General features: G+C 52.7%; 1 protein-coding gene across 4 annotated transcripts; it reads left to right on the forward strand.

Moving 5' to 3' along the window:
• Positions 1-14,332: 14,332 nt before the first annotated feature.
• CD276 (CD276 molecule) lies at positions 14,333-25,541 on the forward strand. Of its 4 annotated transcripts, none has more exons than XM_037395814.1 (8): positions 14,333-14,375; positions 16,904-17,051; positions 18,447-18,797; positions 19,213-19,509; positions 20,721-20,861; positions 22,494-22,535; positions 23,018-23,053; positions 24,413-25,541. In XM_037395814.1, exons 2-8 carry the CDS (start codon positions 17,003-17,005, stop codon positions 24,433-24,435), a joined length of 939 nt encoding a protein of 312 aa, XP_037251711.1. In that variant the 5' UTR covers positions 14,333-14,375; positions 16,904-17,002; the 3' UTR covers positions 24,436-25,541. The 4 variants fall into 4 exon arrangements, with proteins under 4 accessions (XP_037251711.1, XP_037251714.1, XP_037251713.1 ...); XM_037395817.1 differs by having other exon boundaries at positions 24,416-25,541; XM_037395816.1 differs by having other exon boundaries at positions 14,352-14,375; positions 16,909-17,051.
• Positions 25,542-27,876: the final 2,335 nt, after the last annotated feature.

Below are 27,876 nucleotides of genomic sequence, written 5' to 3' on the forward strand. Positions count from 1 at the left end.
AGAGCCACAGCTTCCAGGGTTTCCCTCGAAGGCTCTGATCGGAGATGGTTAACCCACAGCAGTTAACGAAGATGCTGCACAGATTGTGCTAGCCTGTGGGCTTGTGCTTGACACAGAGGTGCTGTGAACATACGACACAAGAAACCAAAGCAGATCACCATGGCCAGAAGAGGACTGTGCTGAGACGCCTGATCTGAAGATTGCTGTGGCCTTCAAGAGTCTTTTGGGGAACATAAACAGGGTTCCTACAGATCCCTAATATATAGTGAGATCAGTTCCTGCTAGTATAGGGTAAAAACCTGTTCTGCCATGCACAAGGGTATCCCCTTGCAACAGGTTGCACTTAGGGTTGTGGAGAAAAAGAAGATTCGACAGCAATGGATTCAACACAGTGGCTTGGTAGTAAGGAAGGAGGTTTCTTACAAAGGCTGGTATTGCACCAGATTGAGGCTTTCCATGCTTATGGGTCATGCATTTTTTTTGTGAGAGTGTGGTGATTGCTGACCTCGTGAGTGGCAGAGGGAACTCAGACACGTCAAACTTTCCAAACACAGTAACTCAAAATCCCTGCATTTTCCCTTCAGTCAAGACTCATCTTCTTTTCACATGGGATGTCACAGTTTTGATTATTCTTTGATTATTCCTTAGGACTTCAGCAAAAGGGGGACAGAAAATCTGGGATTCAAAAGAAGCAAAGGGGAAGGAAAAAAATGTATAGTCAGCAGCAAATCACACTGCAGAACAACAAAGAGGCAGCATCCTTTTCTCTGTATGATCTTTCAGACTGTCTTTTTGCAACTAGAAGGGTTTAAGAGATCCCCGTTATTTTGATGTATTTATTGATATGCTTTGGCACTTGAAGAAAGCTTTGCCTCTAGAAGTCTCACTTGCAGTCACCTTCTTTTGAGTGTATTATTGGCAAGTTGAAAATGTAGGGTAGAGCATGATACACTCGCTGACGTCTAGCAGCGAAACTCAGCTATTGCAGCTGTTCTCAGGGCTGAGAAATGCTGAATAATGTCAGTTAATACTTTGAGGGCGACACGCGAGGGAAAACACAGATCCATATCCAGCAGGCTCACATCACCTTGTAGACAGACACAGGCATGCAGTATATTTGCAAACCAGAATGCCCTGGCACTGTAAGACTGCATTGTTACGTGCATGATCAAGATAATGTGCTGTGTTTGTTTTGTGCGTGCGGGGAAGAGATGAATGAGCGAACAGTGCAATGCATGTGTGCAAATATATACATTATATAAAGCCAGCCAGCCTCAAACTCCAGCTGCCGGCCCTCGGCAGTCCTCGCCTGCCTTGCAGCGTGGTAGAGGCATGCAGCTCTGCAGTGAGCAGTACTGCTGGAGGTAAAGCATCCCAAAAAGGAGCTCTGGCCTTTGGGTTATACATATGATTAATGTATATTCATCTCCCCAAAGGCACAATGGCAAGTGAGGAACACCATTAACTTAATCAGATAATAGAATGAAGTCACCAGAGGTGACAGCCCCCAGAGAGTCACCAGAAAAGCTCTCTAGCTCTTTTACAGACAAAGGGTGTACTGCACTGGGGACTCCTTACCAGCTATCATCCTAAATAGCCAGAGAAAGATTGAACTGAAAAAGTAGTGCTCTGAGGAATGAGAAGCAAAGGAAAAGCTTGTAAAATCATAAAGAAATGTGCTCTGAGGAATGAGAGTCAAAGGAAAAGCTCTAAAATCATAGGGAAGTGGGCTTTCTGAAAAGGAGGAAAGATCCCAGGGTAGTAATAAGAAGAGAATATAGATGTACTTACTTACTTTGCAGAAAGCTGGCTTTACATATCTCAACCCCATTGGGTAATGGCAGTTTGGTTATTTTGAGCAATCTCCCATCCTCCTACATGTTCAAATGTTCCTGTCAGAACTGGTCAAAATGTTTTAACTGATTATTTTAAATTTTTTTTTTCCTGAGAAGAAACGTCTTTTCACACAAAGCAAACATTGTGACAGAAAGAGTAATTTTTGGTCAGAATGATTTGTAATGTAAACAAACAGTCCGGTGAGAAATACCAGCATATTTGATTTCATCTCTGTTGTGAAAAAAATCTGAAGTTTGTCTAACCTTATTTTCTGCAGAGAAGCAGCAAGGAGGACAAAAAGAAAGTGCTTTTCTCCCTCTCTGACCCAACTCCAAAGTTATTTCTCTCAATTGCACATTTTTCATCCAGCTCAGCCATGCAGTAATGGTTTTCTCCACCCAACTTTTTAAGGAACTGGGTCCAATAGCTTAGTTTCCAGTTACAGACACATAAGAGCTATTCCCTGACCTCATTACCCCAAGGAAAGGGATAACATTATCGTCCCGCTCTTGCTGGGAGCAGCTCCATCCAGCCACAGGCAGGATGGATGGGGACAGCTGTGCTGCACCCCACCTTGCTCTTTCAAGCTGTGGATCCCAACGAGAGGTCTCCGAGAAGGCACAGGCAAAAAACCCTGAACATCTGGAGCAATTTACATGGTGCAAAGGTGAAGCTGTGGGTGATGCCATCAGAAGTAGACGGCAGGTGGCACCCATGGATTAGTGCAGGGCTTGCTCAGGGTGAGCGTGAGCCAGACTGGGCAACGCCTGCAGCAATGGTTTAGCTTCATCTCCTTGAAGAGGTAGAAGAGCAGGGAAATGGGCTCTTTTGATTGCATGCAGGGACATCTCTGTGTCCTGGGGCTATTCCCCACAGGCCACTCAGACTATTCCCATCACACTTTGGTAGCCTGGGGACTAAGCTTGGCTTTGGTCAAGGGGTGCCCAGAGCAAGCAGGGGCATTGTGCCAGGGAGCAGCAACGGCACCACTCCCTAAGAAATGAGGGAGCAAGGGGGACACCATGGCTAGCAGGGAAGGCCCAGCCCCAAGGTACTCTAGAAAGGAGAGCAGGAGGCAGCCAGGCTCAGCCAAGAGCCCCAGGCACGTTCACAGAAATAAGGTAGGCTTGAGATCGAGCTGCAAAAATCAATCCACAGCTTAGGATCAATCCTGGTGAGGGCAACCAGGGTCAGACACAGCCAGGTGATCTCCAGGCTGGTCCCATGTGATATAAAACACACCTCAGTTCAAGCTGAGAAATCAGTGGATCAGGATTCAGGTCAACAGCACCCATAGTTAAGAACAAGTATAGCTAGGGGCTGAACTATATACCTGCACCTCAGAGGCACAGCACAAACAAGGACTGAGGACCCTGGGATGAGCTTAAATGGGTTCCCAGCCCCATGGGCAGGTGTCAGTGGGAGTCCCAGGTGGGGCTGCTCAGGGCCGTTAGTGCCCTTGGGACTTGTCACCCTGCCTGCAGGCTTAGGTTGCTCAAGAGGTAGAAGAACTTGTGCCATCCCCAAAGTGCTGTGCACTGCTTTTTACATCAAGGGACACCTCAGTGAGCTATGTGGTCCTTCATCTCATCAGAGCTGTATTTAGCCATGCCACCCTGGCTTCTGCTCTTCTCTCCTGGGCTTGTGGTTCCTGGTCCCAGCTCCCCCACAACATGCATTTCTTCCTAAAAGAGCACCCACATATGGGTGTCACTGCAGGGGTGCTTAAGCCTGTTTTGGGGGGGCTGGAGGCAGCCCAGTGACCCAAATGTCGATGACAACTGTGCTATCATGGCTTCGCATTGACTGCGGTCCTCTCGCTGCCTCCCCCTGGCTCCCAGCTGCATGCAGCCAACCAGGCAGAAATGCCAATATGTTTGACTAAACGCTGATGATTAAAATGAAATGAAGATGATCAGGCTTGGATCGCTGGAGGGATGACAGAGGGAACAACCCAGCTAGGAGTTCATTACTGAGCTGACAAACAGCCTGCAGCAGCACAGATTGCTTGTGATGGTGGGCAGTACAGGACTGTACAGGTCGTGTGTACTGGTTATCATATCTATTGTATGTAATACTTATTTTCAACATCCCTTGCAGGTCATCCTTTACCAGCTAAATCAAAATTAAAGGTATTACCTGGCCTTTACAGTACGGCAAATGATACAATTTTCCTAATCCTGTGTGATGCAGGTCAGATTAGACATGTGGGTTTTTCTAGCCTTCACGGCTCTCTTGGCTTTTTCTGGTCAGGCTTTCTGAGATGGGGCTGTCTGTGCTGGCCTGGGGCATATTTATTTTATTCAATAATGCAATGGTTTAATAAAAGTGATTTGATGAAACCTGAGGCTTCCTTGTCCCTTGAGAGTATGACACCTAAAACAAATGTCAGTCATGATAAAGAGTTGTGTCTAGCCATGTGGGTATTAATATAGCTTTAACGGCCTCAAGCATCTTCAACTGGGACCCCCACCTGCGCCCCCTCTGCCCATTGATCCATATAAGCTCAGAGACGGATAATCACTCTTGGTTTGTTTGAGCTGGAGTGTGGGTGAGTCTGTTCCAGCTCAGGCTCCCGGACTGGCCTTTCTGGGGTGGGATCTAGATATCTCCTGTAGGCAGCCCTATTTTCTGTCTTGCTGCCTGGGTAGACCATTGACACAGGTATCTTCCCAGGGGCTGCTTGCATCATGCAGGATGCTCCCCGTTGGTGAGGCCTGTGCTGTGGTCACCTTTGCCTCTTGGTTCAGTTCCACTCCTTTTCCTCGCTGGCCGTTGGGGAAGGCAGTGGGTCTGTTGTCATTCAAAGGCCAGATTTCTTCTGTGTGGGCACCCCTTGGTGTGGGGGTTGGGGGGCTGTCAGTAGCCTCAGCCCTCCTGCCTGACACAGGAGCTATTCCTTGAACTTGACTTTTTGCCTGAGCACCAAGGTGGAATGTGCTGGTGGCTGAAATGAGGGTTTTCATGTCCTCCCCTAGCAGGTAGGGTCTCACAGGTATCCTGCCCTGGGACAGTGCCAAGTCTGTCTCTTGGTCTGCAAGCTGTGCCCCCAATGTAGCTGGAAGGGGCCCGTTGTGCCTGGAGGTGGGAGCTTGGGCTCCCTGTCACAGCAAGCATGGGCTTCCCCAGTGAGCCTCCCAGGCATTGTCAGGGCAGTGAAAACACGATGGGTTTGGCCGCCCCTCCTTGGGAGCTGAAAGAGGAGGGCTGGAGCATGGGACAGCTAAAAACTTTCTAGAAACTTGCATGTAATGCACTATGCAGGAACCTTCTCCCAGGTGGCTGGGGATAGCCAAAGTCCTTGAGTCACCTAGAATAGCCAAAAAGTATTTTTATAACCCCTGAGAACTGGAGCATAACCCCTGCATTCAGGGCTGGGACTGTGTTGTTGGTCAGTGCCATGCCCTGCTAAATCCTGGAAATAAGCTAAACTGGGAGAATCAGGAGTTTCTCATGGAGGCTTTAGGCTGTGAGTTGGGGATAACGTTTGGGCGTCAGACTTTTTTGCACCTTTGAGAAGCAAAAGCAACTGAGGAAGCTGCGGTGGAGAGGGCTTGGGAAGAGCTTCTGGATGCAAATGTGAAAAGAAAAGCAATTACTGAGCAGAAGAATTTTTTAGCAATAGGAAAAAATGAACAATGGGGGATAGCAGTGAGTGACCATGGGCTCACCTCAATATCTTCAGTATCTCACCTGCAAAAGCTCGAAGGGGTGTCAATAGGGGAGGTTTAATTGATGGCAAACATTATGGCTGGTACAGAATTAGAGACACTCCAGACTGAGCAGGGAGGACTTTTATAGCAGTGAACAGATGAGCATTGTGAAAAATGACTATGATTCTTTGGGCATTTCTGGGTTAGATTGCAGTAAAACTGCAGCAAAAAGCAATTTTGCTTTAATCAACTATATAACAAAGCCCCAACATAGTAAAGAGCAGAAGGCATCAGAAGATAGGAAATTGTCAGCATTGCTGGAGCTGAAAGATAAGATTGTACTCCCTACAGCTACACTAAAAGAAGATAAATTATCCATAGGGGCAATTCAGAGAGAAAATAATGTACAACTAAAGTTGTTTGAATTACAGTTTTAGGGAAGCATGGGTGGAGGAAAAAGCCAGTTTCAGTGGAAAGTCTGAAACCTCCTTCCCATGTGCTTTTAGAAGGCAGAAGTAGTTTTGGAAAAAAGATGATAAACTGGGCAAGGCGGCCCTTAAAGAAGAGCAAAGGATGTGTTAAAAGGGGCCTTATAGAGAAGCTGAGCTTTGGAGATGTATGCATGGAAAGTGAACTGGCTCTGAGCTTGCCAGGAGCAAGAGGCAAGTCTGGGAAAGACTGAAGAGTGGCAGGAAGGCTGGAAATCTCATCTCCTGAGGTTGTTGCCAGCAGTCCTGGCTCATTTGTCTTTCAAAGCCTGTGGCTGGGTGGGTGGTGGAGGATGGCTGTGCTCCAGCAAGGCTGGGGTGCTAGGAGCAGAGGTGGGTGCTTGTGCAGGTGTGACCCAGAGCATCTCTTCACCCTCCATCCCCTCCCCAGGGTCTCCAGGCTCCAGCACACAGTGTTGTATCCTGTGATGCTGGTGGGCTTTGGGAATGGTTTCCAAACTTCAGATAAACCTTGGTCCAGAGGCCATGCAGTCTCCAGAAAAAGCATGAGGAGGGTGCAGAGGTATGTGGTTATTTTAGGCTTTTGCTGACATCTGCCCTTCAGGCTCGATTTGAGCACAGTGCAAACAAAACAGAGGCTAAAGGTTAAAAAAAACCCAGTGTTGCTAGAGGAGTGTGTCTGCATTAGCTCAAATAACTGTCCTGAAGCTACCTGTGTTCCTGATAGGGCTTCGCTGGGGCAGTTTGCTCGGGTCAGGAAGGGCAGGTAGGACATGTGGCTGCATCTCCAGGTGGGCCCTGCTGCAGGTCAAGGGGGTCCATGCTGCAAACCTCCCCTGAGGCCCACCAAGCTGCTGTAAAAGTGTGTGTGTGTGGGAAAACAGCTTTCAGTTTGTCGTGACAATGTCTCTGCCTGGCTTTGTGAGTGGGAATCTCCTTGTGGGACTGTTCCTAAGCAGGCAGCAGGATATTTGGGAGAAAGTCAGTGTATCCTGTGCTGCAAGATCCACTAAAAAGCTGATGGTTCGTCTTGCCATCCCACCAGCCACCTGTCAAGGAGGCCCAGCTCCAAACAGATGGCAGTGGGGAGGACTGCAATGGGGATAATGGTGTGAATGTGGCATCTTGTCCATGATACATTTGACACGTTGCCACGGGACAGCTGCAATTTATAAGCCTAAAGCATCAGCCACCGACAAGCTTCGTAGTGACTTCTGCAGTTGCCATATTCCCTTCTTTGCTGGCAGCTGCCTTGGAGGAAGAGGAGAATGAGGAGGATGACGGTGCTGAGCTGGAGGAGCTGCTTTGGGAAGGGCTTTTCTTGGAAAAAGCTCTGTTCTGTGCTTCACAAGGTGGGCTCCAAAAATGTGTGGGTGAGTCTGGAAATGTGGTGCACTAGCACTCAGCTTCCTGAAATCAGCTGCTCCAGAAGCAGCAGCATAGGGGTTATTCCCTCTCAAGGCTTCATTTTCCTTCAGATCATGCCTTTCCCACTGCTGTAATAACTCCTTCTCCCCTGTCATCTCTGGGGACAGCTATGGCACAGGTTATGGCTAGGATGGAGCAGCTGATGAGCAGCCAGGACATGTGCTGCAATGCCAGCTGGCTGCCAACCCAGGCTGTATGCGTTGCTGTTGCATTTCTACCCAAGCTGGTAGGAACCAAACGACCCCTTAGGCTTTGACCTTGTTTCAGACTTAGGTTAAAGTTTGCTCGTGCATGCCTGGGGAGAAGAGGACAGCCAGCGATGTGATCAGCACTTAGTTTCCCTAGAACTGAGCTTGAAAGGGATATTTGGTGTGTTTAACAGCAGGGACGCTGATGGCATCATGCTTGCTTTACTTCAGGGATGCTGGTGTGCTGTGGAGGTGTTTGCTGGAGTGGTGGGGATGCTGCGCAGGAGAGGTCTGGGCTGTGTGTCCATCTGTGGGCTGACAGCAGGCTCTGCCGTAGAGCTCGCATAGCATACGGTGAGCAATGACCGGGGTGGGGTGGGGGAGGCTGCCAAGTGAGACATGCCACCCATGGCTCTGCCAGGTCCTGCATGGTCACTGGTGGGCATCTCCCAGGCAGGAGCTGGGGTCCAAAGAGTATTAGGATGTAATGCAGCCTTGGATTCCCTGCTGTTTACATCAAGTCAGCCCCATGGATGATTAAGGTTATATTTTGGGGGGGAATAGCATAAAGCTTTTGCATTAGCTCAGTTGCTAAGCTATAAGGCTTGACCAACTTCACATACCTTGTAATTGTAAATAGAGATGTTGAGTCAATTGTTAGATTTGCATTAAGAGTCTGTGCAGCTTTTAGGCAAACTAGTGTCTGTGTGCAGACAAATTGGGAACAGTGCGTATCCTTTGCAGCTTATCTTGCGTGTAAGCCGACTGAGTACCTAATGGCCCAGGCATCGTTTGTGCAAGATCTTTTGAAGCTCTGCACGGCTGGGCTGTGATGTCACCGCTTACCTCCAGACGCGGTGATCCCGTCCCACAGTGCTGCGGCTCTGCTTTGGCACTGCCCAGCTATTTATTCCACTAGATTTCCCTTGTGTATGTACTTGAGGTTGACGGTGCTGTTGCTGCTGTGCTGCCTACATGGAGTTTGCTTGTTGTTGCAATGTGGGTTTTTGAGTTTATTGAAGAAAATGCCTTAAGGAAAGGCTTTAGAGATAAAACTTTTTTTTTCAAAATATGAATTGATGAAAGCCATAGTGAAAGTAATCTTGCAGAGGTGTTACTGGGGAAAATAAAAGCCTTGTGACTTTTCTCTGATAAGAAAATACCTCCTAATATTTTCAGATAGCTAGCCTGCTCTGAACTGAATTAATTTCCTGGGAGATCAAAATGCAGTACATGCTTTGTAACTGAACGAGAAAACCCTGTGCTCCTGCCTGCTTTTCTGTGAACAGGCAATTCATCTGGCATGGTCAGGAGATGGAGCCCACGACGCAGTGATGATGGGTATGGGGACACCGGGTAAGTGTGCTTGCTAGGGATGATGGCAAGCAGGCAGGAGGTGGCCATGTGGCAGTGTTTGGAAAGCTGCATCTGGTTGTTGTCACTGGAAAGCAATAAAAGCTGTGGGGGTTAATGGGGGGGGGGGGGGCGCGCTACCAGGTAAGAGGGGGAAATGCATGGATGTGATCTGTGAGACATCCCTGCTGGGAAATTCCTCCTGCCTCTGTGATGTGAAATTTGGGAGGGAGCTGCCAGTGCTATGGGAACTTCACCTGTTAGGGTGGACTCTACAGCTTCACATTCCTGCCCTCATCTCTGGCTCAGCCTACGCTGAAAAGGACACATGGCAGGACCACAGCTGGGGGTGCCCAGTAGTCCCAGTCACTTGCAGGCCGGGGAAATGTCTTTTGAAAAGCTGTTGGTGCTGGACTTGGGGCATTTCTCTGACCTCGGATTTTGCAGGTGCAATGCTCCTGCCTGCTGCCTTCCAGGCTGGCACCCACAGCTTGGGTGGAGGAGGATGAAGGAGGAGAGCCCCTGGCTGTCCTGCTATGAGGGTGGCTGTGGGACAGCAGAGCGTGCTGCAGGGACAGATGAGCAGAGGGACAATGCCTTTGGAGGGAGTACTTCTTTAGGGAAAACCTCTTTTCCTCCTTCGTACTTTCCTTGCTAGTTTTTCGGTGATGACGAGCCCCAGCCTTCCTTAGTCCAGTGGGGCTGCTGGAGAGCAGAGGTGGTAGCTGCAGGAAAGGTGCTTCATGCTGTAGATGCCGATGTCTGCAAGGCTGGGTGGGAGGACTGAGGGATGCCTGGGAAGGATGTGGAAACAAAGGGGGAGGAAAAAAGCCTCATTTTCCACATCTGGGGGAGGGGAAGTCCTCTCCAATGGCCTGGTGCACAGCTCAGCCTAACAGCTTGCTCTTGGGCCTCAAAGGCAATGCAGCTGAGACAAAGAGGAGCTTTTTCATCCTGCGTCTGCTCCAAGGCAGGCTGCAGAAAAACCTCTGCAAACAGGGCAGCTTCATCTTCCTGCTCCTGAGAGGCCCTGTGTGAAGTGAGGAAGCAGAGAATGATGTGGTTTTGGGGTGTCAATGGCAGACAAACATCCCTGGAGCCCAGATCTGGGCAAAAAACACTTAACGTGCTCTGGCTGTGCTCTGGGGAATGGCCAGTCCCACCAATGATCTCACCCGAGCTGTGCCCAGGCAGAGCACTGGCAAGGTCTAGTGAAGGGATCCAGTGCAAGGATTGCTTCCACCACTGCTGCGAATTTAACACCATTTAAAAAAATAAATACCATTGGGTCTGTGACTAGGAAGGCTGTGTGGGCTTGGCTGCCTGCAGGGCACAGCAGATAGATACCTGCCCTTGATATGCACGTGTGTTGGGAGGGCTCTCCTGACATGGGCTTTTGTAAGTGTTTTCCATGGGGTGTAGATCCCCATATCATGGGGTGACCCTGTGCTCACCCTCCCTCATTACCCCTTGCAGACTCCTCAGGGCGATTTTGCAATGGTGTGGGCAAAACGAAAGACTGTTGCAGAGCTGGCCCCTTCCCCACTGTGTATGCTACTACCCCTCCCATTGCACAGGGACTCCCCCCGGGGCAAATTTGGCATGCTGATCCCAATAAATTATTAACTTATTAAATAAAAATCAGCAAGATTGGTTCATCTGTGGTTGTGGGAGCATTAGCACTGGCAAACCAGACCTCTAGCACTTCCAGCTGTTATCATCCTGAGTCCTATCCACATTTTAGGATAGTGCAGATGTAGCAGGTGAAGTTCTGAATTTAGAGGGGAACCATTTGTGGCACCTGGTTTGAACTGAAGGACAGATGAAGGCTTCAAGCTCCCATTTTGAGCATCTGCTGGTGGTGGGGACTTGCTGGGTCTGTTTGGAAAGGAGAGGTTGAAGGGCTGGTACGTACCTGGGTGCCACCCAAGTGCAGGATCAGGGCTTGGCCAGGCATGCACCTGCATCTGGAAACTCATCCCATTTTTGCTAGCTTCCCACTGGGGTGGTTCTGCATCTGGAGTCCATTGCTGGGCTCTCTGCTTATGAATGACCCTTGTGTGCTGCAAAAATGCTGAGCTCTCTCCAAAGCAGCCTCCTGCCACATGCACAGACCTAAAACATCTGCACTTGGGTGGTGGCAAGTGACTCACCATCCCCAGCCCTGACCCTGTGTCTCAGGATGGCCACATCCGAAGTGTTTTAGCTCTGTTCCTCCTGAGTGAGCAGGATTGAGGTTATCCAGATGCAGACTCATCAAAAAAGGCTCAGGAGCCCCAGGTTAGCATTGTAGTGATTGTTTTCTCTTGGGACTGGCTTGCTGCTCTGCTTCTTGGTTCAAAGCAGCCCCCAAACACCCTTCCTGCTCCTCCAGTTTCTTTGTTTTTTGCCACCGTGATGTTCCTTGCAGTCATTTGAGGCTGCAGTGAGAGGAGCCAGAGCTGTTTTCCATATGTCCAAGGATCCTGCAATGTAGTAGCTGCAGGCACCCACCCATAGAGATAATGCAGCTACCACCACATGGATTCAGCTGATGGTCAGTTCCAAAGTGCTCCAAAATGGATGATCTTGGCAGCTTTTGGGGGATGGAAGTCTGCGTGTAGCCAAGGTGGGATTTACCTTCCACCTCTCTGCCTTGTACTGAATCAAATGTGAAGATGTGTGACAGATGCCCTGTGCTGGAAGGAAATACAGGATCCTCCTGGGCATCACGTACTTGATTTCTACATTGTTAGCAGCTGGAAACTGCTGGTACTGTGCAGTATTTCTGTGGTCTTGATGGGAAGGAGAAGCAGCCATGCAAGTCTCGCTGGGATGTGCAGAGCTGACCTGCACACTGTAGACACATTGTTGGGAAGCTCCAGATTTTCTCTGGCACCTGCATCCATCCTCTCTGGCTATTCCTTCTCCCCTCGATCAAATTCTGCCTGAGCATGAAATTAAACTTGCAAATTGCAGCCCTTTTCTTTGCCTTTCTGTATTTTTTTGTCATTATTATGTACATACCTTGGATACTGCAGGGTTTGAGGAAGGAAAATTAGCCAAAAATAATCATTTGGTACGGAGAATGTCTACTATTTAAATTCCTCCCTGGAAGCCCTTTCATTGTTAATTATGAGCAGACTTGCAAGCAGCATGGATTTTAATTTTTAGCTAGTTTTGATGTTGAAAAATCTGCCTTTGTTTCCAAGCTTCTTAGTTTTTACTTTTTTTTTTTTTCCTGGTGTTTCTATTTAACACTAAGAAAGCTCCTGGTGCTCAGATGCTCGCTTTGTAGCTTCAAAGACTAACAGGTGTGGAGTTGCACTTGTGGTTAAGATATCAAAGCTGTGATGCTGCTTTTATCATGTGAACTGTTGGGAGAAAGGACAAAGTGATGAAGCTGTGATGGTATGCAGTCCTGCCCTGGGCAGTGCTGGGATTTTGTGGCTCTTGGGGGTGAGTCTTCATGAAACCCTTGGGTTCCACCTGTATTTTTGGGTTGCTGAGCTTTGACGCTAGAGATGCCCATGGACTTGTTGCTCCTGGGAGAGGGAATAATCTCATGCAGAAGGTTCCTGCAACCCACTCCTGTCTCCCTGCTGCAGCATTGGGGGCTGATGGCTGGATTTTCTCCATCAGTCACTGAAAAAGGATGGGGACAATGAGTGCACAGGGTTGACATGGCTTGTGTCTGGTCTCTGAGAGTTCCTCAGCTGGAGCTATCACAGGGTGGGATCGTGCAGCTGTTCTGCACATCCAGCACTACCCACGCCAAGCTGGGCACAGAAAGAGAAATTCTCTTGATTTGCAGGGCACATCTGTGAATCGAGCACAGGGCTCCCAATTTAGTCGCAGGCTTTTGAAGTATATTGGCTTCATCCTTTCTCATTCTTGCTGCTGTCACCCATGGTGCCTGGGTCAAGGTATGCAGCCTTATTACCAGCTCTGTCGCTGCAAAATCTTTCCTTGCCTGCAAGGGGGGAAAAAAAAAAGAAGTGGTTTTAAATATAGCATGTTTTGGGTTATTTTTATTTGCCTTTTAATTTTAAACTTTCCAGGTTTGGTTGTTCCAGCTTTCCTCTATAATCAAAAGGGTGAGGAGCTTCCTTTGCTCCAGAGCAATGGAGGACCCAAACCTCCCACACAGGCACCTGGCTCCAGGGCACAAACTGCAGCCACTGGAGCCTTGGGGACATGGCAAGAGCTGCTGGTGTTGAAGGGCCCCCTATGAAAAACGGGTTAAAAACAAGAAGCTGCTTCCTTTGGGAAACAGCTGCTGTGCATGTGCTGCTGAAAAGTTGCCCTTGCAAAGAGCCTGGCTCCCTCCCAGTGCCCTGCTCTTCATCCTCCTCTTCTTCCTTTCCTGCTGTGCTCCCTTCCTTAGTCTTGGTCCCGATGCATCCCTCCCGCGGCCTGTGTCAGGGAGAGGCGCCGGGTGCCTGCGGTGCCTGCTTGCCTGAGGCTGTATAAAAGGAGACATTGTGTGTGGGAATGTGGGAGGAAGCTCAGTGCCATGGCCCTGCCCCGGCCAAGAGCAACCCAATGAGTTGTGGGAGTGATGGCGGTGTCCCCCCAAAGCCCAGCTGGGCTGCACCCCCAGAGAAGCAAACCTGAAAAGGTGGTGAGATGGCTTTTCCAAGGAATCTGATCCCTTTGGGTGGCCGATGCAGGAGGCTGCCCTGATGCCTTGTGTGTCTGAGGTCTTCCTCTTCTACATGGGGGACCTTCATGAGCACCCCCTTCCACACTGCAGCTCCCAACTATCTGGGGGTCCCCTTTAACCCTCCAGCAGCATTTTCTACCGAGTGTGGTGTGTGGTTGCTGGTGCCTCTGGGCAGCTGCTGTGGGTAAATCATTAGCCAGGTTTTTCCCCAGGAAGCGGCCTGCACCTCTCCGCAGGGAACTCCAGCTGCCTTTTGTTCTCACTCGAGGAGATGGCTCAGCCCTCCTGCCTCCCTGCAGCCCAGCTCCGTTACCCCAGTCCCCTGAATCTGAGGGCTCCAGAGCCCCAGCTCCGTGCACCCCAAGGACCCCAGATATGAGTGCTCTAATCCCCTGGCTCTGTATGCCCAGTCCCCCTGCTCTGAGGTCTCCAAAATCCCTGGCTCTGTGCATCCCAGCATCTCCCAGCTTGGTGCACTCCGGTTCCCTGGTTCTGTGCACCCCAGTCTGCTGGCTTAATGCACCCCAATGCCCTGGCTCTGCGCACCCCGGCCCCCTGGCTCCACACGCCCTAGTTCCCCGGCTCTGTGTACCCCAATGCCCTGGATCAGTGCGCACCCAGTGCCCCGGCCCTGCGCACCTCCAGGCCCGCCGCCCCCGCAGGACCCCGGGCCGGGCCGGGCCCGGCGCGGCTCCTCCTCCGGCGGCGGCGGCGGGATCCCGGCAGGAAGCGGCCGCAGCCAATCAGGGCCGGGGCCGCCGCCCCGGGACCGGCCCGCCCGCGGCGGAGCGCGCGCTCCCGCCCGTCCCGCGCCGCCTGCCCGGTAAGTGCCCGGCGCGGCCCGGGCCGGCGGGGGGCGGCGCTGGGGCCGCGGCGGGATCCGGGGGTGCCGGCTGGGGAGCGGGGCCGCGCTGCGGCGGCCGGCGGGAGGGGCCGCTGCTCTCGTTTCCCCTCCCGCGGGACGGGGTTCGGAAGGGCCGTTGTTCCGGGCGGGCGGGCGGAATGAATGGGGCTGCACCCGAGCCCAGCCCCGCCGGGGCGGCGTGCGGCGGCCGGGCAGAGCCGGGGTGCTGGTCGGGGGGGGTGTCGGGGTTCCCCCCCTCGCTGCTGGGGGGTGCGGCGGCCTCCCGGGGGGGCAGGCGGGGTCCGCGCTGTTTCCCGGGGCCGGGCTCTGCGGGGCGGCAGCATCCACGGCTGCTTATAAATCATCCGCTTTAAAGTGCCCGATTTACGGCCAAACCCCCCGCCAGGCACAACCCGCGGCCCGAGGGGAAGCGGTCGCGCCCCTTTTCGGCGGGACCAGCGAAAGGGTCACCCGTCCCTTCCCGGACCCCGTGGGCTGCACCCCTCTTCTGCCGTGCCCCCATCCCCACCGGGTCCCGCTTCGCAAGCGGGGCCTTCTGCTGCGCACCGAGAAGCGGGGACTAAAAATAGTCCAGAGCAGATAGGCTCTTTGCTGGCACAAACCCCGGGAGGAGAGGAGCAAATAGGGGGGCTCAGCCCAGGCGCCCACAAAAGCTGGGACCCACCCGGCCCGGTGGGTGAGGGCTTGTCCTGCACCAGCAGATGTTTTCTGTACGTCTCCACCCATCTCGGGGCGGTGATTTGGCAGCTGATAATGTGGATATTAGAAAAAAGCAGCGTTTTGGTTGCATGATAGTGAATATTAAATAAGGAACGGGTGATGTGTGGTCTCCAGGGTCCTGTTGCAACAGAGGGTTTAATTATTCTTTGGGGTTCTGGAGGGTTCAGCCATCCTGGCTTGCCCTGCGCGGGGGCATCCTTCTTCCAAGGGGCACGTGCGTGGGGTTTGTTATATCCTGATCGGCGATGAAAGCTCAGGCCTGGAGCACAGCCTGTCCTTCAGCTGGGGCTCGTGCTGCCAGGATGGGGAAACTGAGTCACGCAATAGCGAGAGACCCACTGGAAAACTCCCGGCTGCAGAGGGAGGGTTGGGGACACGGGTGTTCCCTTCCTGTGACACCTCTCAGATGGTCTGGCAGGACTCGTAAGTCACGAAACCTAGAAAATGTAATTCATTTTAGCATCACCAGGAAAAGGAAAGAGCTCCAAGGGTGAGCGTGAGGGGGATGAGTCATGGTTTCCCTTGCCCGGGCAGCTGAGCGATGCCCCGGCACCCTCTCCCACCGCAGCTCCCTCCCTTTCTGGCTGCCTGAGGTTTGGCACAGGTTTGGCTCCAGGCTTGGCTGCTTGGGAAAAGGCAAGAGTCAGGAATATGGTTTAAGATAAAAAGCTGGATAATTTGTTTTCCCCAAAGAAGCCTTGTGCTCAGGAGGGAAGGAGAGGGGGTGCTTTCCCAGAGCTCTTGGCACAGAGCTGTGCCTTGGTTCCACACCCTGCCCTGCGCCTCAGTTTCCACCCCCCAGTGCCTCAGTTTCCCCCATCGGAGCTGAGCAGAGCAGAGCTTCGGGGCTGCCATCTCCCCCATTAAAGGGGGTTTGAAGAGGAAGGAGCTGATGGCCAAAGCTGTTCCCGCTGTGCCTGGGAAACTGGTGCTGTGCTGCCAATTTATAGCAAATACAGCTATCGTGCCAAAACTTGTCACACTAAGGGCTCTGGGCAGAGCAGTGGGGCTCTGGGATGTGCTGGGACAGGGATGGGACATGGCAGCAGCAGTGCTGGCTGCAGTATCTGGGGCGCATTTATGCTATGAGGGAGGAACGTGGGTCACGAGGGGCCTGGCAAGCTCCTGTCGTGGCTGGGGAGGGATGCTCGGGAAGCGAGCCACGGTAGCCAGCGGTGCTGGGCAGCTTGCCCTTGCCTCTCCCTACATCCAGCTCTGATAATGCTCTGGGTTTATTCCCTGCTTCTCGGGGCAGCCTCATGCCGGAGACTTTTTTGCCGCAAGCAGAGATGAATCTCACAGCCCTGGAGCCTCTGGCGGAGCCAGGAGTCTGCAAACCTCTTACGTTTAATTTTTAGCCATTTTGGACACTGGGTGTGAGTTGCCTCCTCTTGGAGGACAGGGATGTAACAGCCCAACGCTGCAGGGAAAAGCTGGGGCAGAGAGAAACAAAAGGGGAGGAGAACCAGTGAGGAGGGGAAGAGGCTCACATGGCTTCCCTGGGGCACCAGCCAACACCTCCAGCACAAGAGCTGCTGGGTCTGTCATGTCCCGATGCAGGGGGTGCACTGGTCCCTTGGCCAGCGCCAGGCTGGAGGCAGACCCCTCCTGCTTTTTACAACGGGGTGGGTGCTCCAGTTGCTGCATGGCAGCTGGGGAGGATGGCTGGCATGGGATCCCCTGCCTGATGCCGGTCTCCTCCCCTCTCTTACTCTTTGCCCCTGGTCCCCAGTGCCATCTCAGTGTTTCTTTCTATTTTTCCGCAGCTCAGGGCACTTGCTGTGAGAGAGAAGACTCCCTGTGAAAAGAACACCCGGGGCCGTGCTTGCTTCTGCTTTATTACCCAGGCTTTGCTCGTAGCAAGGATGCTCTGCCCACTGCTTGCCCTGGGAGTGCTGGTGCTCAGCCTGGCAGGTGAGCGGGGCTGGGGGGGTTGGGGTTGACATGGTCTGTGTGTCACTACCCCAAAGGAGATGCCGCATTCATTCTGACAAAGCTTTTGACCTGTGGTTCCTGATGGCAGTGCCCGCAAGGTGTTTGTCCTGGTTTCATGGTTCTCCAGCTGCCCAGGCCATCACCCCGTGGGTGTGATGGCTTCTGGTGCATGTGGGCCACTCTCATAGCAGGGGACACCACCTCCGGCCTGCTACAGCGGAATGGCAAAGCCACGGGAGGACTAAGTCCTGAAGGTTTCTGACTTACCCGAGTCTGTCTCCACACACTGCAGCTCCTGGGAGAGACCTCAGGGCTGAATCCTTTTGGGATGCCCAGTAGCAGTTCCAGCCAGATTGGGTAACGTTCCTAAAACCCACTGGCATTTATTATTAGCCAGAGGGAGACATGATGCTCTCGAGTCAGCCTAGAGCCAGGCAGGCTGCCGGAGTGCTCTTCTCCTGCCTGTCTGCCCGTCTGCAGCACCTGGCAGGTCTACTCCAGCCCAGCTGCTTCCCGCAGCTCCTCATCCTCCACGCTCGGGCTCTTGCTTAACAGTTAATGTTTTGTTGCTCCCCTTGTCCCCAGGGAGGTGTTTGCTGTGGGTAATGGCTTTGTTGTGTTCCACAGCAGTGCTGAGGTTGGAATATAAAGCAAATCCTTGGTCCAAGGCGAGACTTTTTCCCCCTTGCCCCTCCCTGTTTTGGGGTTTGGGGGAACTGGTGAACGAAGTGATGATGGTGCCCTGGGTCTGATTTGGGGGACATTGCTGCTCGCTGCCAACTGGTGCCCCAGTATCATCTCTGAGCGTGGAGGGTCTGGCAGCCCTGGCATGGTTGGCATTACCTCCTGATGCCGTGGCAGAGTTGGCATCCTGCCATGGCTCAGCAGTGTGGTTGGCATTGTGCCATGGCACTGGGATGAGGATGGCTTCTCGCCATGGCATGCCAGTTGGCATGGCACTGGAGCACTGGTGCCATCTAGTGCCTGCCAGCCTGGCCATGGCGCTGCCCGGAGCTGGCTCATCCTGGTGACATGGGACTGTGTCCCCACTGCTGTCACCCACTGACCTCCTCACCTCATGGGGAGAACTGGGCTGCATGTCCGGGGGGTGCAGGTTTGGGTGCCTGTGGCCGCAGCTGGCAGCTGAAGGCAGTAGTTCTCCATGTTTGGTGCTGGATGTGGCACAGTCTCCCTGCCAGCAGGGTGGGCTTGGCTGGGAGTCAGTGCTGGGGATGGTCCTGAGATGCCACCTGTCCATGGGTCCATCCTATGGGCATCCCTTGATTTGTTTAGAAGTTATCCAGGTGGAGCACTAAGGAGATGCTTCTGCAGGGTCTCACCACCACATGCTTTGCCCTTGCCACCTTTCTGCAGGTGCCATGGAGATCCAGGTCCCGGATGAACCCGTGGTGGCTCTTTTTGGCCGAGATGCCACCCTGCACTGTTCTTTCTCCCCCGAGGCCAACTTCAGCCTCAACGACCTGAGCCTCATCTGGCAGCTGACAGACACCAAGCGCTTGGTCCACAGCTTCTCTGGTGGCCGGGACCAGCTGGCAGACCAGGGTGGGGGCTACGCCAACCGTACAGCCCTCTTCTACGACCAGCTGGCCCAGGGCAACGTGTCACTGCTTCTCCGACGTGTGGAGATCTCAGATGAGGGCAGCTTCACCTGCTTTGTCCGGGTCCGGGACTACAGCAGTGCAGCTGTGACATTGCAGGTGGCAGGTGAGAGATGGAGGATTGGGGTGTCCCTACATGTCTCCCCAAAGAGAAGGGTTTTCCATCATGCTTTGTGGCTCTGTGGAGCCTCTTTCTCTCTCCACCTTTGCCATGATCTCCCTACAGTCAGGTCTCTGTTGGAGACCAACTAGTTGCATCTCTCCATAGGATTGCTGGGGGGGGGGGGGGGGGGGGGGCGGGCAGGGCACGGTGCCTTCCCTGCCGTGATGGAGAGGCTTTCAGTTGGGAGGGCACCTGGAAGCATGGTCATAAATGAACCAGAGCTGGGGAGGCTTCAGCTGGCTGGTTTCATCAGCTAGAAGATTCTGTCCTGGGACTTGCCCAGCCTCATTGGGTTTCTCCAGATCCTGATCCTTTGGCCTTCTCCATCACGTCATGCTGGCTGTCCTCTCCCTTGCAGCTCCCTACTCCAAGCCCAATATGAACCTGGAGCCCAACAAGGACTTGAAGCCAGGCGATCTGGCAGCTGTGACTTGCCATGCTTCCCACGGCTACCCTGAGGCCAGTGTCCTCTGGCAGGACAGCCGGGGCAGCAACATCACAGAAAACGTTACCACATCCCAGGTGGCCAACGAGGAAGGTCTCTTTGATGTGCACAGCGTCCTCCAGGTGCTGGTGGAGCCCAGCAGCACTTACTCCTGCCTGGTGCGAAACCCAGTGCTGAAGCAGGAGACCCACGCTTCTGTCACCATCACGGGTGAGCCAGCAAGGGCCAAAACTGGGGGAAGAAAGCGATGGGCTGTGTCTGAAGAAGGTGATTGTGGTGGCAGTGGGATCCTTACTGTGGCCCAGAGCCACTTTGTGGGTTGTTACCCCATACCTCTGCTCTGCTTGTCCCCCCATGACCTAAAAGGGTGACTTGAGGCTGTGCTGTCCTCCCCATCACCACACGCCAGCGTCCCAGCTAGAACAAGTGACCTTAGTTTTTAGTCTCTAGCTTTGCCAGTTGCCCCATCCCAGTATAAATCACCCCAGAAGGCCAGCACAGGGCATGGTAGTTGTCTTCTCCTTAGCGTGTGGCCATGAGATGCTCTCAGTCTGGGGTTCTCCATGCCAGCTGCAGCAATCCTACTTCAGAAATACAGGCTGGAGGAGTTCATCAAGCATGTTCAGCCTCACTGCTTTGCTCCGAGCTCTCCTGCTGCCTGCCCAGAGCTCTTTATAACCTTGTGTACTCCCTGGTAGCATTAATTAGTGTTTAATTACCCTTGGTACCGCATTTGCTGGGTTGGGAAGGTGGGTCCCTGGTGGAGCATAAACTTTATGGCTGGATGCACCAAACTCATGCAGGAAAACTTGTGTGGATGCTGCTGGGTGGGGACAGAGGGGTGACTTCTGCAGGGGCTCCCAAGCATGCGAACAAATAGTCAGCCTTAGGATGACGTCTGTGGAGGGGCAGGGTTTGGGGCAAAACTTTATTTGAAGAAGGAGCAATATTATGGAGAAAAATGGGATTCCTGGTGCTCCAGGAGATATCCCGCAAGCCCTGGTGGTCCCTGCCAGGCCATCCCAGGCCCCGGGGACAGCATTCCCATCCTTCCCAGCTCCATGGTGTGAGATGAGGAGGGAAAGAGAGTGGGTGCAGCATCATCTAACACTTCTTTTGAGCTTCTTAGCAAGCAAGGGGTCAGCTGCCATTTGAATTTATTAGTGCAATTATTTAAAGGTTAATGAAGTATTTTAGGGAGTGACTCAACCTGCTGCTTCCTTGGCTGGATCCAGACCTGCTGAGGGAGGCCATAATTAAAGGCACCAACAGTTTTGCTTCCAAAGCCACCCCTTGTGCCACCAACTCTTTCCATGGGGACATACCCCTGCCACCGTGGGGTCCTGGACACCGGGCACACATGCCCCTGGTCGGGCAGCGATTCTCACGACGGTGGTATTTCTCTTTCCTCTTGCTGCAAGGCCAACACCTCGCCTTCCCTGCCGTGGCTCTCTGGGTGACAGTGGGACTCGCCATCTGTGTCGTGGGGCTGCTAGCTGTCCTGGCATATGTGTGCCAAAAGAAAATCCGCCAGAGCTGTGAGGAAGAGGAAGAAAATGCAGGTAATGTCATGGCTATTTTCCCCAGAAGGGATGGGGTTTGCAGAGGGTGATGGATGAGGGAAGCAGGAGCAAATTTTAATGGGCACTTGTCTTGGTGGTAGCGTCTTTTAAAGGATGAAGCTCAGAGCTGCTGGGATTGGTGGGCATCAGCAGATCTGTACTGGAGAGCCTGTGCTGGTTGCATGCGTTGCTCCGGGCAGCTCTGTCAAACATACACCTGGTTTTCCTCCCACCCAGCATGTGTCCCCCTTTCACCTTTCTGCTCCAAGCATCCCCTGCATGTCTGGTACCCACAACCTGGTGTACTTGGGGCATCTCCTCTGAGAAGGTGCTTCTAGCATTTGCCACCATGGAAATGCCAAGCTCTTTGACATGCAGAAATAACATGAAAGAGATGCTCCGTGCTCTTGTTTTCTGCATCCTTCTGTTTGTGGTTTGTTTTTCATTATGGGGAGATGTTGGCACAAAAAGGAGGGCTTTGTTGCTTTAAAAAACAAACTCTGCCGTACTCTGAAAATGGCTGCAGAAGCAGCTTTGCTGACATTCCCCATTTGTTTTCTCTCGCTGCCTCCTGAGGCGTTTGCTCTGCCAAAGCCTTCCCCTGCCAGCATCGTGCTGCGGGGCTGGCACCCGCAGCCTCCCTCCCTGGGTGCTCCCACTTCGCTCCTCCTTTTTCTGCCGGGGAGGAAGTTGGTGCTGATGCCACCATGATGCCTGGCTGTTGGGTGTCCCCAGTGGTGGGGACCAAGAGGATTTTTCCCCAGCAGAACCCAGGAAATTGTCTGCAAGAGATACATATAAAAATACTTTTTTTCCCCTGCCTCTGTAACAGAGTATTTTCTCCTCGGCCAGCAGATTTGCAGTGCTGTGATGCTCAGCTGTGGCCCCAGGCCAGCTGACCTCAGTCCTTTAGCATCAAGACACAGCTCCCAGCCCGTGATGTTTTGCACCAATGGCTACATGCCCTTAGCAACAACCTTTTGCTATGGCTTTTGGTCAGCCAGAAAACAGGCAGGGACCCTGCCCACAAACCTGGCAGCCGTGGGAGGCAGGAGCAGCAATTTTTGCTGGTCATTCTGGGCAGGAACAACATCATGGCAGGTCTTACCCATGGGGTGCAAAGCTCTCAGGCTCCAGGACAGGGTGGTAGCCTGGGTGCTGTGGCAGGGAGAAGGGGATGCTCATCCCTCAGTGCCGATGGGGTGTCCCGGAGGTGTTGGGGGATCCATGGTCTCCCTGCTAAGCCCCTTGCCAAGTGCCGCTCCAGATGGCGGTTGTGCTATAAATAGGGAGGAGAGCAGCTGTGCTGCATTGCCCGGCGCTGTGGCTTTTTCTGCTTTGCTCGTAGGGTTGTGCCACCCCAGCACAGCCTTGTGCTCAGGGAAATACCCCCAGCGGCGTGCTGGAGGGGAGTGCTGGGTGCAGGTGGGTACCAGTCACCACTGTCCCGAGCACCTGGTCCTGGCCAGACACTGGGTTATGTGGTGATTGTGGGTGGCTCCCAGTAGCCAGGAGTGGTGGCAATCCAAGGGGCACCCACCAAACGCAGCTGCCTGGGGAGGTGGGGTTCGGGGTGGGTGCTGGGGTGGAGCCTGGCAGATGCTTCATGTGCTCTGGTTTGCTCTTTTGCAGGGACAGAGGAGCAGGATGAGGAGGGGGAAGAACCCAAGACAGGTGGGTGCGTGATGCATATTATGCACATGAGTGTATTATAGCGTGTGCTCGTGCCACTGTCCCCTACACAAGCAAACACCTTGGCATTCTTTGCACCCTCCATCGATGCGAAGCCCCCCCCCCTGCCCCCCGCTTGCCCACTCTTTGATGCACCCCCTCAGGCTGGCAGCTCACTGTTAAGCCACCCTACCTCTTAATAAAAAAGACTCGTATGCTCTGCTGTTATCAAACGGGTTAATTATATGCCCAGCAATTGCCTTTATCTGCTGGCACAGGAGCAAGCCCTCTTGGGATGTCAGCTCCTTTGCTGCTGGGGAGATTTAGGGACCAGGGCTTGGCTTGCAATGGAAACTGGTGAGTGCAGTTATTGGGGTGAGCTCTGCAAAATGGGGGTATTAGCTGTTTCCTCTGCAGAGGCATTCCTTTGCAAACTCCCGTCCCACATGGTATGGACTGACCGTGTACTGTTGTGCTTTTCACAGCTCTGCAGCCACTGAAGAGTGAGGAGAGCAGAGACGGTGAGTGTGTGTGACAGGCTACGGCACAGAAGCATGAGCCAGCTCATGGTGAAGGTTTCTTACTAAGCACACTAGAGATGATGCTGAGATCTAAGTGCAAAGTATCTATTGCAGATCCATCACCCATCACTGGGTTTTGGGGATTTTCTTCCATTTTTTCCCCTAGTTTTTAATCAATTTTTCCCACATCAATTCTTTCCTAACGCTCATTTTCACTCCAGTTTGGGCTGCACTTGCCCTGGCCACTGCTCGTATCTCTCAGCAGCGATGAAGTGATGTGGCCAATGCCTTTGACATGGTGTTTCTTTTCTTACCCTTCCTTTTCTTGGGCAATTTGGGGCTGAGAAAAGCCTCCTGCCACCAGCCCAGGTCACTGAGAGGTATTTGGGTCTTTTTCTTTAGCGTTGCCATCAGTTTGCCAAGAGGAGAGGAATTGATGGGGTTGGTTCCTCATCTTGCAAAGAGGGAGGCATGAGCTTCATCCCTAACCCATGCAGAATTCCCCAGCAGCAGCCTGGTGCTGAATTTCTGGTGGAAATTCATGAAAACTGGAGTCCCAGCTCCTGTTTCTGCCTTTCAGTATCTTCTCCCAGCCTCCTGGCTTGGTGCTGCCAACAGCCCATCACCCATCCCAGCCCGGTGATGGGCTCCAGCACTTTCTGTGCCTGGTCAGCTCCGCTCCTCCCTGATTCATCCTCGTCCCAAGATCTCAATCTTTTAATTTATTTCCTTTTATATTAAAGGCAGAGGCTTGGCATCTGCTGCTGGTGAATTACTGCTAAACCCTCCCTTCCTCTTTTATTAACAGCCCTGATTTTTCTCTAATGCCATTTCCCTCCTCACCCCGATAGGTTTATAAAAACCTTGTCTCCCTTCCCCTTCACACCTTTAGCAAAGCATCAATCGATTCCACTTTTCCTTTTTTTCCCCCTCCTTCCTGCCCTTATCTCCCCCTTGCAAGCTGCCGCAGACCATGCTTGGCTTCCCAGCCCCTTGGCTTCTCATCCCAAGTGCAGCCTGTTTGCTTAACCCCATGTGTGAGACATCTCCTGCTTGCTCCTTGACCAATTTTCAGCGGAAACAAAGCTTGAATAATAACATCTCACGGGGTTTGTCAGCTGCGGGGGTGTTTCTAGCCAGGAGGATGGATGGAGGGATAAAATCACACCTACATGTGCCTGGTTGTATTTGCCTGAGGGTGGTGGCATCAGCCCTGAGTTTGGGGATGCCAGTTTTCCAGGGCAAGGAGAGTCCAGAGTTGCTGGCAATCTAATGAACTCATTAATTTGGACCTGTGAATTATTATTCTTGTTTAACGTCTTTGACAATTTTTATTTAGTCTTTTCTTTTTCTCCCCAGATAATGAGCAAGAAATTGATTGACGGGAGTTGGGATACCCCCAAGCAGCACCCTGTGCCCTGGACCAGCCAAGATGTCACCAGCGGGGACAAGCTCCGGGTCTCTGGGGAGGGCACAGACCTGCTACCACCCCTCTTTCCCGGGCCCCATCACCCTCCTCCCTCCCTGGTGACATCTTCGGGGCGCCCTGGGGCTGGAGAGAGTCTGTGTCTCTCTATCCCTGGTGAGCCCTGAAGATAGGTGCATCCTTCCTGGAGACGGGGTGCATGGGGCCAGGCTCCCCACTGTCCATCTCTCTGTCCCCACGTGGGGCTGAGAACAGCTAGGGCTGACCGTTCCCCCCAGCACCCTCTATGCCCGCTCCCGCGTGGCTGCAACTGAGCCATCCACCTGCCAGGTGCCTTCCAGGGCAAATTTCAGTGCCCTTTCCAAGCCCAGAGGCCTTGAGAGGGGTGATGGGCTCAGCGAGATCCCTGGGAGTGACCAGTGGAGCCCTGGAGGCTCTGGGAAGATGGATGAGACCTGTGGGACCCCCAGGTACGGGGGGGCAGAGCTGGTGCTCTTGGCCCCAATGGATGCACCGCTCCAGAGATGTATGGGCGCGATTATTTTTTCACGTTGCACCACTGTGGTTCCCACTGGACTTTTATTTTTGCCTTAAATGCAAACCCCCTTACGGGTGGTTATCCCCTGCCTCAAAAAAAAAACCGGGGGATTTTTTGAGAGGCTCTCGAAAGGCAGGACTTAGGGGGCTACCTGCTGGATGGGTGGAGCCCCCCTGTCCTCCCTGAGGTGACAAAGCTGATGCTTTGGGGGCTGAAGCACTGGTGGGGCTGAACCTGGCTGGTGTGTGGGGTCAAGCCCTCATGTTTCCCATGGGATCAGGGACCTTTGCCCCTGTGCATGTCCTGGGAGTCCTCCCCCTGCTGCTGGGTACCTGCAGCGTACGTGGGGGCACCCAAAGTGCTGTGGTGAACAAGGTGGTGTGTCCCTGGTCCCACTCGGGTGGGTGGAGAAGTCCCTGCCGTGCCCCTCAATGGCTCTTCTGCTGGTTTTCATTGTTATTTAAAATCCAGAATCTGAAGGGGATTTTTGTGCCTTGACAAATAAATTTGGGGGTTGTTTTGGACAATGCTTTCCAGGCTTGGCATGGTCTCCAGGATGCAGCTTTGGCCATAGTTTGAATATGAAAATTCCCAGAGCAAAACCTTCATGCCACCCAGTCAGCCCAGCTCCATCTGTCCCTCCGTCCCCTGCTGCCGCCACAGCACCTCACACTGTGCTACCCTCATCCATCACCCAGCACGGGAAGAAAACCGCTTCAGGGATGGAGAGATGCCTGCCCTCATCCCTCCACTTTATTTTAATACCTCAAGCAGCAGAACGAAGAGCAAAATCCCAGAAGACATTGTCATCTGTCTAAGATCGCTCTGATATTGGGGCTGGTTAATCCCAGTGATGGGATGTGAGCGGGGTCTGATGGGGGCTGGTGGGGAAGGGACCTTCCTAAATCACCTGAGGAGGATTATTTTTAGCTGTCCTTCCCCAGGCTTAAAGCCAGGCTCTTAATTTTAATAGGAAAATATTTCTAAAAGTGAGACAAGGAAAAGCATGCTGGTATCAAACCCTTATTAGGAAGGGGATGGATGGTGATTTCATTTAGTGGTTTTGATCTAAAGCCTGAATTAAATGCCAGCACAATTTTTAACAAGGTGCCAGGAGGTACCATTAATATTATTTAGCACCCAGACACTGGGCTGGGGGAATGAAGCCATTAACCACCCCCAGTTCCTTGTCGGGCACCAGGATGAGTTGTCCCCATGTTGAGGACATCTTTAAAGGTCCTGAGATGGTGCCAGCATCCTGGAGGATGTCTCCTTCAGCTGGGAGCTTTTTGGGGCACTCCTTTAGGCAGATTTGAGATTTTTTTTTTTTTTTTTTTTTTTTGGCAAAATGCAGCCTGTGCTGCGCAAGGAAGGGAGATCTTGAGGGTGGTAAGGGAGAAAATCAGAATTAAGCTGCAGCAGCCCAGGGAACTTCTTGCTTAGGTGGCCCAGGGTGATGAGCTGTCCCAAACTGTGAGCTTCTGCTTGGGGCAAAGCTGCTCACTGCTGTCCCCGCGAGGGTGTGCTGTGCTTTGGCACAGGATAAAGCACCCCAGGAAGAGCTTAGTTGTCCCCCTTGTCCCCAAGTGCCATCTTGCTTTTGGGGCTGTCCAGATGATGGGTCTTTTTGGGGGAGGAAACCATCCATCTTCTTCTTCAGGGTCTCTTAATGGGTGTTATGGGTGAAAGCCAGTCAGGGATGAGGCTCGTGGCTGTGATGCTGTTGTGCAGGTTTTTTCCATTCCCCAAAAGCCCCAACATCCTTCTCCACCTGCTCCCAGAAAATAGTGAAGCTGGCAGCTGGGAAAGTGGGATTTAACAGGGATGCAGAGTGCGAAGGACCTGGCACTGAGAGCTAGCAGCAGCTCAGCTGCTGGAATTCGCTCATGTTTGCTCTCATCCCTCCTGGGAGCAGGCGAGACCGCGAGTTCGTCCAAACACCCTCAATGTGTAAAAAAACCAAGCCCAAAATCACATTTGGCAGGTTATTTCAGAAAGCGCCAGGGCGAGTCTCTCCCAAGCACCAATTGATGGCGGCTTGATTCTCTCCATCAATGATAAAGGGCTCCTGCTTCTTCTATTGACCTAATTCCAAAGGGAGGGGAGGATAGAGATGCTGAGCCTTGTCGCTGCCTCCCGCTGAGGACCACGTGGGCTGGATGATGGGCGATGGGACGGGATGGATGATGCCCCTGCAGTGCTGCTTGTCCCTGTTGTCCCCTTGTGCTGCCCTGGTTCATGGATGGGGCCATGTCCCTGCAGGCAGCAGGGATGCTCTGGAAACCCTGAGAGCTGGGTCGGACCCAGGAGCTGCCCAGCACCCGTGCGTGTCTCTGCCCTGTGGTGTGTGTCAGTGTTGTTTTCCAGAGGTGAAGGATTTGCAAGAAGCACCATTTTCTACATGGGCTTGTTTCCCTAGGGTGATACGCCTTTCATCAGGATGAATGGGATCCAGCTCCTACACTGCCCCCGGATACCCAGTTCTGGACCTCAAAATTGCTGGGCCAGACCTGAATTCAGCTGGAAATCTCAGAGCAACCTGGCTGAGTTGCTTTCTGATTTTAAGAACAGTGCAAATGTAATCTCTGACTTTCCCAGGGAAGGCAGAGCCCAGAAACAGCCCCAGGGCTGGATTTTCCTGCCACTTAGCTGCTGAAGGTGAGGAACAAAGCCCGAGGCCAGGGCTGTGAGCCTGCAGGAGAGCTGGTACTTAGGCAGAGGGAATTAAAAATCACTTTCTACCTCTGCTGGCAGCTTTTCCTGGGCAGCAACATCCAAAAAACATATAATTTGATTTAAAAATCTAGGATTTACTGTGAACAACTAGGTGGGGTTTCCCCACCCCCCACCCCCTTTTGT

This window comes from Falco rusticolus, chromosome 7 (assembly GCF_015220075.1).
Source record: "Falco rusticolus isolate bFalRus1 chromosome 7, bFalRus1.pri, whole genome shotgun sequence".
Classification (NCBI taxonomy): Eukaryota; Metazoa; Chordata; class Aves; order Falconiformes; family Falconidae; genus Falco; species Falco rusticolus.

What these genes read in the sequence shown, in the direction of transcription:
- CD276 (XM_037395814.1), top strand. Translation starts at nt 17,003, where the DNA reads ATGCTCTGCCCACTGCTTGCCCTGGGAGTGCTGGTGCTCAGCCTGGCA. An exon ending in GGAAGAGGAAGAAAATGCAG is followed by an intron (nt 20,862 to 22,493) that starts GTAATGTCATGG and finishes GCTCTTTTGCAG; the next exon opens with GGACAGAGGAGCAGGATGAG. An exon ending in GAGTGAGGAGAGCAGAGACG is followed by an intron (nt 23,054 to 24,412) that starts GTGAGTGTGTGT and finishes TTTTCTCCCCAG; the next exon opens with ATAATGAGCAAGAAATTGAT.